This window comes from Labrus mixtus, chromosome 12 (assembly GCF_963584025.1).
Source record: "Labrus mixtus chromosome 12, fLabMix1.1, whole genome shotgun sequence".
In the NCBI taxonomy this organism is placed as follows: Eukaryota; Metazoa; Chordata; class Actinopteri; order Labriformes; family Labridae; genus Labrus; species Labrus mixtus.
Genome location: NC_083623.1, coordinates 20154325 through 20168378, shown reverse-complemented (window position 1 = coordinate 20168378; position 14054 = coordinate 20154325). Strand labels below are relative to the sequence as shown.

Genomic DNA, 14054 nt, shown 5'->3' with positions numbered 1-14054 from the left:
ATCAAAAAGGTCTGTAGGCCTATCTTTTTATTCAAGAAATAAATAACGTTTTAATGTTGCTCACTTACAATTTCTGTTGATTATATAATTTGTCTTTGTGATGAACAACATAATAGCCTAAATCACATAGCCGTACAAACTTTGTATTAAGTTTTATAAATCATTGTTAACGTATTTTAATTAATATAAAATACGTCTGACGAAGGGAGACTTCTCAATGACGGATTTGCCAGACAAATGTAAATATTAATCATCCAACTACTTGTTACTGTAACGACGACAGCGACATTTCCAGAGAAACATGAACGCAACATCCAGAGCAATGAATTGAGACGAGAAGGACGATGAAAACAAAAATGGACATAGATCGAAAATAGCCAAGTAAGAACCGACCTTTTAATTTGTCTGACTATAAGCGTGAATGCGGGTATATTTAATTGACAATGCAATGATCAAAATATATTTGCTCGCAGAAAAGACTGACGTATTGAGCTGCTAGTTCGTTAGGTAGCTAAGTTAGCCTCAGCAGCTCAGAAGCGTATGCTAGCGTTATTAGCTGTGTGTAACATTAACACCACAACGTTTTCCACTGACACGACCAATACTGTAATTATTTGTTAAAATGTGTTGTTTCAAAGAGTGTTTAATGGACCAGCTGTTACTCCACTCCCCCTTCACTGTGCTGGATATCTCGGTCAGCTGTTGTTATTATTGCTCTGTTACTTTGATACAGCAGCAGCCATTATTTTATGTGGAGGCGCAGACTGGTTTTATCAGTGAAGAACCAGAGAAACCATCAATGAGCACCAGTGACACAATGAGTACAGTAATCTAGTCAACAATGGGTGTAACATTAATGTTTAATTTGGTTCGTCTGTGGGTTGTATTTGCATTAACGGCCTCAGGTTGTCGCTGTTATGTGTTGACTTGTATCCAAGGAGGTCAGTCAGATCAGGGGTGGGCAACTGGCGGCCCGGGGGCCACATGCGGCCCCCATCAACCCTCAACGTGGCCCTCAGGTCAATTTTTACACATCAACTAATTGGAAACATGAAGAAAACATGACAAAATCTGCCATGAAATCATGAAAACCAGAAATATTTTCATAATAATATTAGATCACTGGTATATGTCGAGTTGAATTTGAGACATAATTGACAGTAATCGTTTTTGTATACTACAATTTGGCCCTCTGGCAGTGAGAATTAATTGAATGTGGCCCTTGCTGTGACCAAAGTTGTCCATCCCTGAGTCAGATGGTACAATGCTAAAGCACATCCTAACTAACTATACACAAGTGATTTCACTCATTTTACATTTTACAGTCTCTTAAAATGTGGTTTTCAGACACTTTCATTGTTAGAAGTAAGCCGTCATATTAATTGTTATATTTAATTACGATCTAGTTAGACATCTAAAGCAAAGACATTGCTTCAATGCAATGATAAATATCTACTTCGGTTTATGACTGTTCATACATGAGTTTACCTGAAATTAGTCTTTACCAGTGATAGGCTACCAAAACATCATCCATGCAGTGTGCTCTTTCTGCACTCCAGTAGGCCTACTGTGCTTCTTGTTTACAAATACTGCAGAATTTATTGCCATAGTGTGAGAATGAGGGCTGTTTTGGTTTGTTTGAACCGAATGTTTGTTTTTGTTTTTTTGTCTATTTCACTTTATTTAACAAGAAGTGTTAGCTCAGTTATGTTTTATTTGTCATGACAGGCTGTGTGGGCCACATCACCGACTAGAGTGTCACAAAATACCTGACGGGAGAAAAACGGAAGGACAACACAATGGAGTCCCGCTTTGGTAATATTGTGTTCAGCTCCAAGTTTGACTCAGGAAACCTGGCCCGTGTGGAGAAGGTGGAGAAGGGCAGCTCCAGCCCCTCTGGCGATGTAGCTCAGGGTGGGAGTGCGCCCTCAGGGTCAAACATTACCCCTGACTATGAGTTCAACGTTTGGACGCAGCCAGACTGCGCCGGCACAGAACATGAAAATGGTAACAGGTAACAGAACTTTTTTTTTTTTTTATCAACTTCTGTGTTGATTTTTGGAAAACTTTACACAATTCTAACTAAATAATAAAATCCTAAATCCTGTTTCTGCCTTTCAGATCATGGTTTTACTTCAGTGTGCGGGGTGCAGCACCAGGGAAGCTACTCAAGATCAATGTGATGAACATGAACAACCAGAGGAAGCTCTACAGCCAGGGCATGGCTCCTCTCGTACGCACTTTACCTGGCAAGAACCGATGGGAAAGGGTCCGTGACAGACCGTCAACGGAGGTAAATACAAATACTCAGAGGCTGTCAGAAAGAGGATGTGGGCATCAGGAGCCAGCAGAGCAGTATGCTGTGTGTCTGGCTTGCTGACAGCTATAAATATCACTCTAAAAACATGTCTCCCTCCTTTCAATTTCCAGATTGTAGATAACCAGTTTATCCTCTCATTCACACACCGGCTGTCAGAGGTGCGAGGAGCCACCACCTTCTTTTCCTTCTGCTTCCCGTTCTCTTACACTGAGTGTCAGGAGATGCTACAGCAGTTCGATAAGAGCTACCCAAATGCTGCTCAACTCAGCCCGAGCAGGTAAAACACAACTCAGGGACAAGACAATTCTTTCTTAGAGCTATTTGCTCAATTACCATCATCTGCTGTTTTTCCCCTGCTTCCTCTAATTTATCAATTTTTTTTATTTTTCACACCCACCAATCTCCATCCTCAACTGCTCTCCCTGTCAGTGCACCTGGTACCGTGTATTACCATAGGGAGTTGCTGTGCGAATCTCTGGATGGCAACAGGGTGGACCTGCTCACTGTGACCAACTGTAGCGGCATGCAGGAGGAGAGAGAACCACGTCTGCCTAAGCTGTTTCCTGACACCAACACTCCAAGACCACACCGCTTCCCTGGCAAAAGGGTATCAATCAGTCATTTCAAAATACAAAATCAATATTCACCCTTAATGGCTTTTGAAAATGAACCTTTGAATGATACAACATTTGAGAAGCTCATCCTTGTCCTTTTGTGTCTGTGTGTGTTTTCAGGTGTTTTTCCTCAGCAGTCGAGTGCACCCTGGGGAGACTCCCTCCTCCTTTGTTTTTAATGGTTTTCTTCACTTTATCCTAAGAAGAGATGACCCTCGTGCTCATGTGCTTCGAAACATGTTTGTGTTCAAGCTCATTCCCATGCTTAACCCAGACGGAGTTGTTCGTGGACACTACAGGTAAGAATTGTTCATGTAAGTGCAGACACACAAACACACAAAGTCCACATGTTTGTCGTTTTGAAATGAAGGCATATGTCATTGTTTAAAAATGTGCCTGATGAACACTAACAATACATTTACGGACACAAACATAATTTTAAAATGGTGCAGAAAAGGCACAAAGTGGTGCAAAAGAAAAATTGATGGGGAATGCAGGATAGAAAATGTTGGTACTTAAAAAGTTTAGGGGAGACCTCCAGACCCATCTTACCTGATGGTGCCGAATATAAAACGGCAAGTACTTAACTGTTTCATGGCATTGACCAACAGTTTGTTGGTTAATATATTAATAAATTAAAACGTTTATAAATAAAATTTACTCACAGGCACAGTTTTTGTGCCAATGTCATCTCTGACTAATTGATGCCATACATTTATTATATCTTACATCAAACAGTTTACTTTTTCTTCCATTATTTAATTTTTAAAAGGTTCTTTCAAACGAGCTCAGCAATGTAACATTGAGCTTTGTCAAGCTGCACAGATTCATCATTCTTGGCTCAATACTTGTTTGTGTATCCCATCAATGCTCAGCCTGTGGCAGGGTGATTTCTATTGATTTTTGCTTCATGTAGGTTTTGGAAGTAAACTTACTAATTATGCAGGGAAATTAGAGATAGGAACCATAGAAACATGTGCCCAACCTGAATTCAGAAGCATTACTTGTTCAATATTTATTTTATTTTACTTATTTTTGTAACCATGTTGTGATAAAGTGGATTTTGTGGGTTGTGAGAGAGTTGGAACTTATTATCTTTTTGAAGATACATAGCATTGATTTTAGCATAAACAGGGAACACTGCCAAGAAGTCATTCTTTTTAAATTAGAATATTTTCTGGAAAGGGTTCAGGGTTCTCTTAACTCCTGCTCACATTACAGAACCTGTTTTATTCCATTTACTAGGTTACAACAGTATGCTAGTTACTTAAATACAAAAGTAAACCCTCTCCTGGCCTGAAGACGTTAGAAGGGCCAGGTTGGCTGTCACATATTGACCCTTTCAGCTCATGCAGGTTGAGCCTGTATCACAGTCACACTGCTGTATATAAAGAATGTTACCTCCTCTTTGGATTTTCAAAATAATGATTACATGAGCACATAGATTGATGGATACCTAATTTCAAAATGATGTAATGCTCATATTAAGTAAGAAGTGACCTGTTGTTGTTTTTTTCAGGACTGATTCCAGGGGTGTTAACCTGAACAGACAATACCTGAACCCGAGCCCGGAGCTGCACCCTTCTATCTATGCAGCCAAAGCATTGTTGCTGTACCATCACACGCACAACCGCCTACACAATACACAGTCTAATACTCACTGTAACAGCACCCCACACACACAGACTCCTCCCCTTAATATGAAACCCTCCAATAAGCTTCAATCTCCCCCTTTCACTGCCCTTGAAGTTAGCTTGAACCAACGAAACGCAGAGAAGGATGCCATTCCTGCGCTGCCAGAGGTTCCCATGGTAACAGAGGAAAACGTTTGGAACGCTACGGAATTGGGGAAGGGGGACGAGAACAGCTCATCCAGCTCCTCAGAGACTGTAGCACCTGTTGAAGTGGAGGTAGAAATACCAGAGGAAGAGGAACAGGAAGAGGAAACAATTCCACCACATGAAGGGGGCGTGGCTTACTATGTGGACTTACATGGCCACGCCTCTAAACGTGGATGCTTCATGTATGGAAACAGCCTTCCTGATGAGAGCCAGCAGGTAAACATTTGTACATACTTGCACCATCTGTTTGCAGCATTTCAGTCATCAAAGACATTTAGCTTTCATTTTATTATTTTGTTGTGGTTTTATGAATGAGTTTAATTTTTCTCAGTGAGGAAAACTCCCATCTAAGCTCTCGTCCTCTCTATGCAGGTGGAGAACATGCTGTATCCGAGGCTGATTGCCGTGAACTCTGCCCATTTTGATTTCCTGGGCTGTAACTTCTCAGAGAAAAACATGTATGCACGAGACAAGAGAGACGGCCAGTCCAAAGAAGGCAGCGGGCGTGTGGCCATGCACAAGGCCATCGGGCTGCTTCACAGGTCAGATTCAAATGCATCCACAAATATTTAACAATTGACGTTCTGTGTAGTTAGCTGAAACAGTACCATTTATATAAAAAAAAAATTATAATGTTTTGAAGCAATGAAACTTTGCTTTTCGAGAGGAAAAAAAACCAAAACAATCTTGAAGAAATTGCAATTTTCATGGACATTTAAAAACAACAACACATACAGCTGCATTTAGTTATGCTGTAATTATTTTGAGAGCATTGCCGTGTTGTCAACTAGATATTAATACATATTCTCATATGTACTTTTAAGATTTAAGTTTATATATTTAACATGTTCCTGTTATTGTGTCCCCACCAGCTACACTTTAGAGTGCAACTACAATACAGGAAAAACCATGAACACCATCCCACCTGCTTGTCATGACAACGGACGAGCAACCCCGCCTCCACCTCCATCTTTTCCTCCCAAATACACTCCGGAAATATTTGAACAGGTAGGAAACAACCGTGGTTTGTGAACAAGAGAAATGTTTTGCACGATGAGCGAGGATGTCCAAGCCCTGTAACAATACAACATTGAAAAGTAAATAAATACTTCATATCTTTTGAAAATATCTTACTATAAACAGAAATAATATCTGAAGTTTTCCTCATCAGGTGGGTCGGGCTGTGGCTGTCTCAGCCCTGGATATGGCAGAATGTAACCCCTGGCCACGACTGGTGCTGTCTGAGCACAGCTGCCTGACCAACCTTCGGGCTTGGATCCTAAAACATGTCCGCAACACCAAAGGCCTGAACACACACATCCATGCCCATCCTCCAATAAGAATACACCACAATGGCAGCAGAGCCTCACCACCTAAGAGCTTTAACAAGTACGTTTATACACACCTTTTTGTCTTTACTTTTAATCCCAAACAGTTTTTTTTTTCCGGGTGCAACATCAGAGTCATGGTTCTCTTGTTTTGTTTGGATCTTTTGTCACAGTTGTTTGTCGGGCTCAGCGTCAGAAAACACCCTCAGTCGGGTTCGCTGCAACAGTCACAGCAGCAGCAGCCAGACACCCTCCCCGAAGATGCACAACTCCCCGAGCTTCACATTCGGCTGCCCCCCACCCCGATCTCAACACAACAACACGCACACCAGCGGACGTGGAGGCAACAAGACACTCGGGCCAGTCAGAGGTAAGTCAATCTCCCACCCACCTACTTGTGTTGCTGGAAGGTATTATCCATCGCCTCTACTTGGGTGTACCTCTTTCTTCTCTTTTTCTCTCTGAATATCATAGATTCTGCTTTCTAGCTTTTTGTCTTTCCACAATACTTTCTGCTGTTGGAGTTGTAACAAAAGCTGAGCTGGGCTTGAAGTCTCAATCTTTGTGATAATTGGCTGCTGGTTTGTTGCAAAGGGGGTGTGAAATTAGTCCCAGGATTTGAGATTACTTTAATTTAATAGACATCTACTCATTTATTCTTGGATGTCTCAAGCCTGGAATGCCAGCATGATCCCTGCATGACCTTAGCATGATCCCATCTGCTGCTGTCTGTGTGTGTGTGTGTGTGTGTGTGTGTGTGTGTGTGTGTGTGTGTGTGTGTGTGTGTGTGTGTGTGTTTTGTCACCTCTTAGTTACACCTTGACTGAGGATGAAACCACATGAGCCCTGTTCAAAGACACTTAGTCTTAATTGATCATTTGAATATAAAACTTTTAAACCCACTCTGAAACCTTTTACATTTTTTTGCATATTTTTTAATGTTACAGATTCTGACTTACCTCTTGTCAACTTGCATCCTAACAGCGTCTGAAAGTCCTCGTTGTCTTAGCACATGGCTCTTGTGAGTGAAAGTTTCTAAAAGTAGTCACTGATTGTTTAAGAGTTTTTCTGGTTCTGATACCGGAGTCAGAAATGCCTCCGATACAGCCTTGAATGCATTGTCTGGTATCATCGATATGCCAGTCAATGCACACATTCAATATAATAACATCAATTATTAGCCACCATCCCCCTTGACTTGTTTGATCTTCTCCAAAAGAGCAGCAATACAGCAATAAAAAAATATGACTTCTACTTTCAACAACTGCCAAAGAAGAACTGATCTCAAGTAAATTCTTATTTGACAAAAATGGGTGTTAGCAGAGAAATGATACTCTCTGCTAGCACATGATATTGTAGCACATTATACTCTCTGCTGTTAATCAAAACAAGCAAAATGTTAGCAGTGTTACCAACACAATTCAAAGATGTTTTCTTATTAATTAAACCATTCAAAAACTCAGAATAATAAATGTTTATTTTCTGCCGACATCAGGAGGGGCTACTAGCCGAGCTGCTTCATATGTTCGCTTAGCTTGTTTTTATGCTAGTTATTCAGTGTACTAGAACAATGCCACCGTAAATGTTGCATTCATACAGGGTTAGTAGTACATGGCTGTTAAAGAGGTAATAGTTGTGTTTTTGTATTGCACTGGTGTAGGATGGGCGTTCACAACTGGCTAATAATCAAAACTGGTATCAGAATCAGGAAGAGACAATTTTACCAGGACATCTCTGATATGTCCGTGTTTACAAACAATCCCCGCATGTATCTGAGCTGGTGTGTGTGTGTATGTGTGTGTGTGTGTGTGTCTCCCTCTCTGTAGACCCTAAGGCTCAGGAGAAAAGACGCCCCTCCCACCACCGTTGCATCCTCCGGTCTCCCAGCAACAGCCACACACCCTCCCGTCGCCCAAACTCACCCCCTTCCTCGTCCTCGTCCTCTTCTTCCTCAGTGTGTGCAGCCGGCTCATGTCCCCTCCCGGCCCCCGTCAGTATGACAGGTCTGTACTCCCTCCAGTCCCCGAGCCTCTCTACCCTGCTCCCCTCCCTGCAGGCCCTGCCTCGCCCAGGGCTGCTCTCCAAACTGAGCCCCCTGCTTCTGCAGAGTCTGCCACCGGCCACCAAAACTCCAAGTGGGCCGACCCAGGACTGAATCTTAGCTAAACTGTGACGGCATGGACATGTGTGTGTGGGTGTGTGGGTGTGTGTGTGGGTGGGTGGAAGTCAGTAAGTATGAGTTCTTAAAATTGAGGACCAGACGAATGGTTTTATCAACACGCTGTCTTTACAGAAAATTCTGCCACTCCATAAAGGACAAAATAATATTTGATTGAGAGAGAGAGAGAGAGAGAGTGTGTGTGTGTGTGTGTGTGTGTGTGTGTGTGTGTGTGTGTGTGTGTGTGTGTGTGTGTGTGTGTGTGTGTGTGTGTGTGTGTCTTAGTGAAACATCATTGGTGCTAGCTCAAATATTATAATTATTCCCTTTTTGCACATACAGTATCTGTGAAATGTCATGTATCTACAGTACTAGCACCTTAGGGTGAGTACACTTGAGAGAGCAGGTTTTCCTCATCTCTACAGTATGACTGACATATGTTGAAACATTTTTTGTTTCGTAGAAGCCCTGTAATCAAGCATAGCGGTTAACATGTGACTTTGTTAAGCAAAGCGAAACGGTCGCTTGGTTACCTAATGACCATTGTCCCTTCCTACTGGCAGGATATAAATGATAATAATGACATCACATCAGGTTACTCTTGTTAAATCTGTGTTCAAGTAATAAGCTAAAAAGAATTACCATGTGACTGTGCTTTTTACACCGCTACATTAACCTTCTGATGCCCGGTGTTCATGGTCAGGTACAGTAGGAGAAGAACACTTTTGCCATGTTGCACTTTTATTTATAAATGATTTATTGATTGATTTATAAGTTATTGGGTTTTCAAAACGAGAATGGACATAGTGATTCCTCCGAGTCTGTGAAATCTTTCAAAGCGCCTTTTATACTTTTTTTCACTATATTGTAATTCGTTCCTCCATGTTTGGAGTCAGTTAAGAGTAGAAGTGAGCGTCCTGTTTGTTTTGTCATTTGGTGTTTGAGAATTTTTACTACGTTAACGTTGGCAAAATACTAATTAGGATTCAAATGCAAATTTTAATGTAAATAAATGTAGATTTGATTTAATTGTGTTTCATCAAATTTACAAAAAAAAAAAAACATTGATCATTATTTATTCACACACATTAGTGTTGTTTAAGAGTGAAGTTAACTTGGCAGGTTGAAGTTAATATACTTTGTGGTTAGCAGAGGTGAGAAATGATCCTGTTGTCTCGGTATATTTGTAACCTTCATATATCCAATGTGGAATTGTTGTATCTTGTCTTTGATTCAGTTCAGTGTTCTTTCATCTGAATACTTGATGATAGTCTGTGTGTTTTTTTTAGGATCAGCTGTTTTGTATGCAGAGGTAGAGCTTGAGACACGTGAAGAGCTTTAATGAGCAGTAGATAGAGCAGATCATTAATCGATTGGATGGATCAACCTTCGGATGATCTGGCCTTGACTCGCTGTAGCTTCTTGTCTTTTCCAGTGCTGTGTAGTAATGATGTGCCTTGCTCTGGTGTCTGTTGTGGTAAGCAGTAGGTTATGGAGGCTATTTCCCAAACTTTAATTTTGATATATATATATATATATATATATATATATATATATATATATATATATATATACATTTTTTATTGGTGGGTCTCACCCATCCTGCCAATCGGTTTGAGCTTGAATTGATGAACCTTGGTGTATAAGGTGTAAAGAGGAGAAAAAAAAATTTTGATTGAGAATTATTTAAAATTGAGAGTATTTTTGAGTGCACAGGCCTAAAACACTTAATGGTCTAAGAATATATATATATATATATATATATATATATGTAACAGTATAGGTTGGAAATAAAGTTAAGGTGGGCATTTTTAGTACTTTATTTGACCTTCATAGAAGGACATGCTAGCTATTTAGAATAAAACAATAGCTGGTGCCATTTATTATCGTGCAGTACCACCCTCTATTACATGAATGTTTCCAACATGGTATTGTGACCCTTGTAGACATCGAATGTGATGGTCAGTTGGTGCTCTGGGGGCATCAAAGCCTTAACTCATGCTCGATTAACGTCACACAGGCGATGATTTCTCATGTAGCTTGTATCCACTGCATTTAGAGAAGTGAGAGGGATGTACCCTGAGCTTTCACTTTAGATTAGTGCCCTTAAACATGGGGAGACTGTGCTGTAGTTTATTCTGCTTCCTCACTGTGATCTTTGATTCTTGTTTCCCAATTGTTCCAAAGCTTTGTTTTTGTCTTCATACACAAATGAAAAACGACTTGCTTCAGGTTCAAACACTGTATGCATAGTCACATTCTCACTAGGGCTTTCTGCTTTTTATTCCTTTTGAGAACTGTGCCGTTTTTCAATGTGGTGCTAAACTTCTTTACCAGATTTCAGCTAAGTGTCTGTTTAACAAATATCACCTTCTCCAATGTGCTGCTGTCTTTTTACCGCCTCTCTGTTTAACCTCTTGAATAAAAGCTATCCCTTTGTGAAGCAAGTTCTACGTGTGGGTTCCTCTTACTCTCTTTCTCCTTTGTGTATATGTGTGTGTTTGTGTATGTGTGTGTATGTATGTATGTGTGTGTGTGTGTCATCAATTGTTCAGCCTGTATGTGCAGTAAAGTTGGTCAAACCTGCTTGAATGTTGAACGAGTCTGCTATGTTTTGAATTGTCGATGTTTTGAATGTCAGATGAACACATTTTATTTTATTTTTACCATGCCCATCCTTGATTGTTTTGTTTACTCATCTGCCACCCCATGTTTCCCCTTTCCTCTCTGTTCCTGGTTGTTCTGTCCCTCCATCTTGTCAACAGGCCTCAGCTGCCCAGACTTTCAGGCTGGTGCACCCACTTCACCCGGTTGGTCCAGACTGCGGGCTGGGCATATGGGAAGAGGGTGTCGAACCCTCACCATGACTCATCCCCCCGCAGAGGCTCCCACAGAGGTTAGCTGACCGCTCACAGAGAGCAAACTATTCTATTGCCATTTGAATTTCAAACATGTATTTTATTATAACTAAAATTGGGTTTAAAATTGAAACTGTAGTTTCCTTATTTGTCACAGGCTGCCAAAAACCTGGGGTCGGAACACATCCTTTCATCCATCAAATTTAGCAAGTGAGTCCGACCTTGTTTATTTTTCTGAAAACATTTTTTTATATCTGAAAATGTTTTAAGCCAAAGAAGAATTTATATAAGATGGAAATTCAACATTTGAATAGATTCATGGAAAGGTGAACGACAATGAAGAAGGTGATGATGATCATGAGGATTTATGTCTACATTAGCATTTGAACATGTTATATCATGGGCATTAGCCTGAATCCTGATATGGTGTATCACAGAGTGGTTAAAAATACTTCTTCTGCTTCCTGTCCAGGTGTGAGCTACAACCTCCTATGAGCCGCATCCCCATCCGGAGAGTGGGGTCAACGGAAACCCCTCTCACAAATGACAGTAAAACATCTCCTACCAGTATGACCCCACTTTCCCCTGGAGAGAAGTCAGCCACCATGAAGGTTTGGAAGCTGCTTAAACCTGGCCTCCATCGCCACCTGTCACTCTCAGGCATGTATACATACACACATACACATGAATCTGTGTCATTAACATCTGACATTTAGATGAACAAAGATCGCATAACTCATAACAGGATGAGTGAAATAAATCGTTTGAAATTTTGATATATATAATAAAAGACATGTTCACTTTGTATCTAGTGCTTGTGTCAAAATGTCCACTTATCCAGTTATTCAATTCCAACAAGTACCCCGATTCTTGTCCTGAAATGTCCTGTATTTCTTTACCAGTCGGGAGGACTTTGATTCACTTAAGTATCCATGAACTTCATTAAGGATCATTATAACCAAACATAAGGACAGTGTTTCTGACCACATACATGCTAAACTATTGACTTTATAGTCGGCTTTAGTTGTAATTTTAGAGCTAATTAGCAAGCGTTAGCATGCTTGAACATAACTAGCTTAACTAACATACTAGTCTCAATAGCCAAAATTGTAAGCATAAAACCTTATTAGCATCATCAAGCAAGGATTGTCATTGTTAGCATGGTAGGGTGCTTAAATTAGCATTTTGCTACAGCTTCATAAAAACGACATGACTGTAGACTCAGTCTTCTTTCATTGATATGACATTGTGATAACAAGGAACTGCACGTGGCATACGACAACTTCTTCAGTATTACTTCAAAGTGCCTTGAGACTAAATCCAAAAATCCCGTCAGTGACTTTTCATTATATTTTTGAATGACTAATCCTCATTTCCATACTTATGTGTAGCAATATGTCATCGATATTGAGGTAAAACATTACAAACGATTCTTGCCTTTGTTCTGTAGTTTGAGGTACTGCATGTCATTGGTTCTCTATTTCCTTAAGACATATTTAAAATGGATTGAATTTCCTCTACAGGTGTTTCAGGAAAAGACGCTGCCATACAGTTGGCCTCTAAAGCACTAAAGAAGAAGAGCAGTGACAGGAACTTCCACTGTAAAGGAAATACTATAATAGAAACTACACCAGAGAAGGATGAAACTCTGCAACAGGTAAACGTATAGATACACACACAGATTGTGTCAAACAGCATTCATTTGTATTCAAACAGAAACAAATGCTGATTATAAGTTAATCAAATCACTTGAATCACCTCGTATGACTATGTCTTTGCAGATTGAGGAGACTCCGGTGATGCCTCCTCCTGAAACTGTGAACATGCTTGAGACAGTGACCCTGTGTGGAGAAGCTTAGGAACTGCACTGCTCTCTGTATTTGATCTATGTGAACCCAGTTGCTATGTTGTGAAAACCTTTTAAAACAGGAGGGGATTCCATTATCACAGGAGGATTAATTGGGATATTTTCATGTGCAATACAATATTTATAACACTATCTTTTCAAGATATTCCAGAGGTATTTGTAACCAATGCAGTTGAACACGGTCAGACTTGCAGAAGGAAATGTCCATTAAAACCATAGAGCAGCTTTACTGGAGCAGCTGGGGCCTTGCTCAATGACACAACAGCAGAGAGAGAAGTCTTTCCAGCGTATCATTATTCTATAGACTTAAAATTAACCATAAACATTTCAGCTATCATAACTGTACCTCACATATCTGTTTTATTTGAGTCCTTTCCTTCTGCTGACCGACTCCCCCCCAAACAAATGTTAAATGCACTCAGACCGACACTGTAATGCACTGTTATGTATTTTTACATGCAGACACTTATATGAAGCCAATAGTTGATTCTCACTAGACTGACAAACTTAACAGTATATTTATTACCTTGTGATTTCCACTTTAAGTATAAGTATAGACACAAAAATGTGAGTGAAGTGTGTGTTGAATACAATTATTACTGAAGGTTTTGTGCTTTGTATAGTATGTGAAGGGTATTCACCTCCCATTGGACCCTTTCGTTATTTATTTTACACTTACCAAAACCAAAAAGGAAAGCAAGATGTGACCTAGTACTTCATAAGTACACAATTATAAGTTTTTGGAATTTTCATATTGAATGGAGACTACCTGTATTTGAGACGGGTGAGGTATTTAAGGAAAAAAAACGTACGTGCTAGTTAGGAAGGACAGTTTCAGTCCATTCAGAGAAAAGAACCACAGATTCCAAACAAGCGTATCTAAAAGATTAGCTTAAACTTGTTTTGTTGATAGTCTTGTTATGTTTGTGGGGATTTAAAGTAATACAACAAATTGAAGGTCCAAAGGGTAGGAAAGTACTTTATACACACTTTTTGTATGAATACAAATGTTCTTGTCACATTCCTGTAGAGATGTAGTTCCAGAGAACACCAATATGGAAACATATC

The 14054-nt window shown here is 40.1% G+C and overlaps 1 protein-coding gene across 2 annotated transcripts; it reads left to right on the top strand.

Annotated features, from left to right (window-relative positions):
- Positions 1-297: 297 nt before the first annotated feature.
- Positions 298-13383, top strand: agbl5 (AGBL carboxypeptidase 5). 2 transcript variants are annotated; one of them, XM_061052494.1, is made up of 17 exons: positions 298-381; positions 1729-2014; positions 2122-2293; positions 2431-2597; positions 2750-2927; positions 3055-3233; positions 4454-4991; positions 5148-5317; positions 5648-5783; positions 5947-6164; positions 6277-6473; positions 7930-8106; positions 11027-11157; positions 11277-11329; positions 11592-11779; positions 12643-12776; positions 12901-13383. In XM_061052494.1, the coding sequence occupies exons 2-17, from the start codon at positions 1800-1802 to the stop codon at positions 12976-12978; spliced, it is 2931 nt and encodes a 976-aa protein (XP_060908477.1). In that variant the 5' UTR covers positions 298-381; positions 1729-1799; the 3' UTR covers positions 12979-13383. The 2 variants fall into 2 exon arrangements, with proteins under 2 accessions (XP_060908477.1, XP_060908478.1); XM_061052495.1 differs by lacking the exon at positions 7930-8106.
- Positions 13384-14054: the final 671 nt, after the last annotated feature.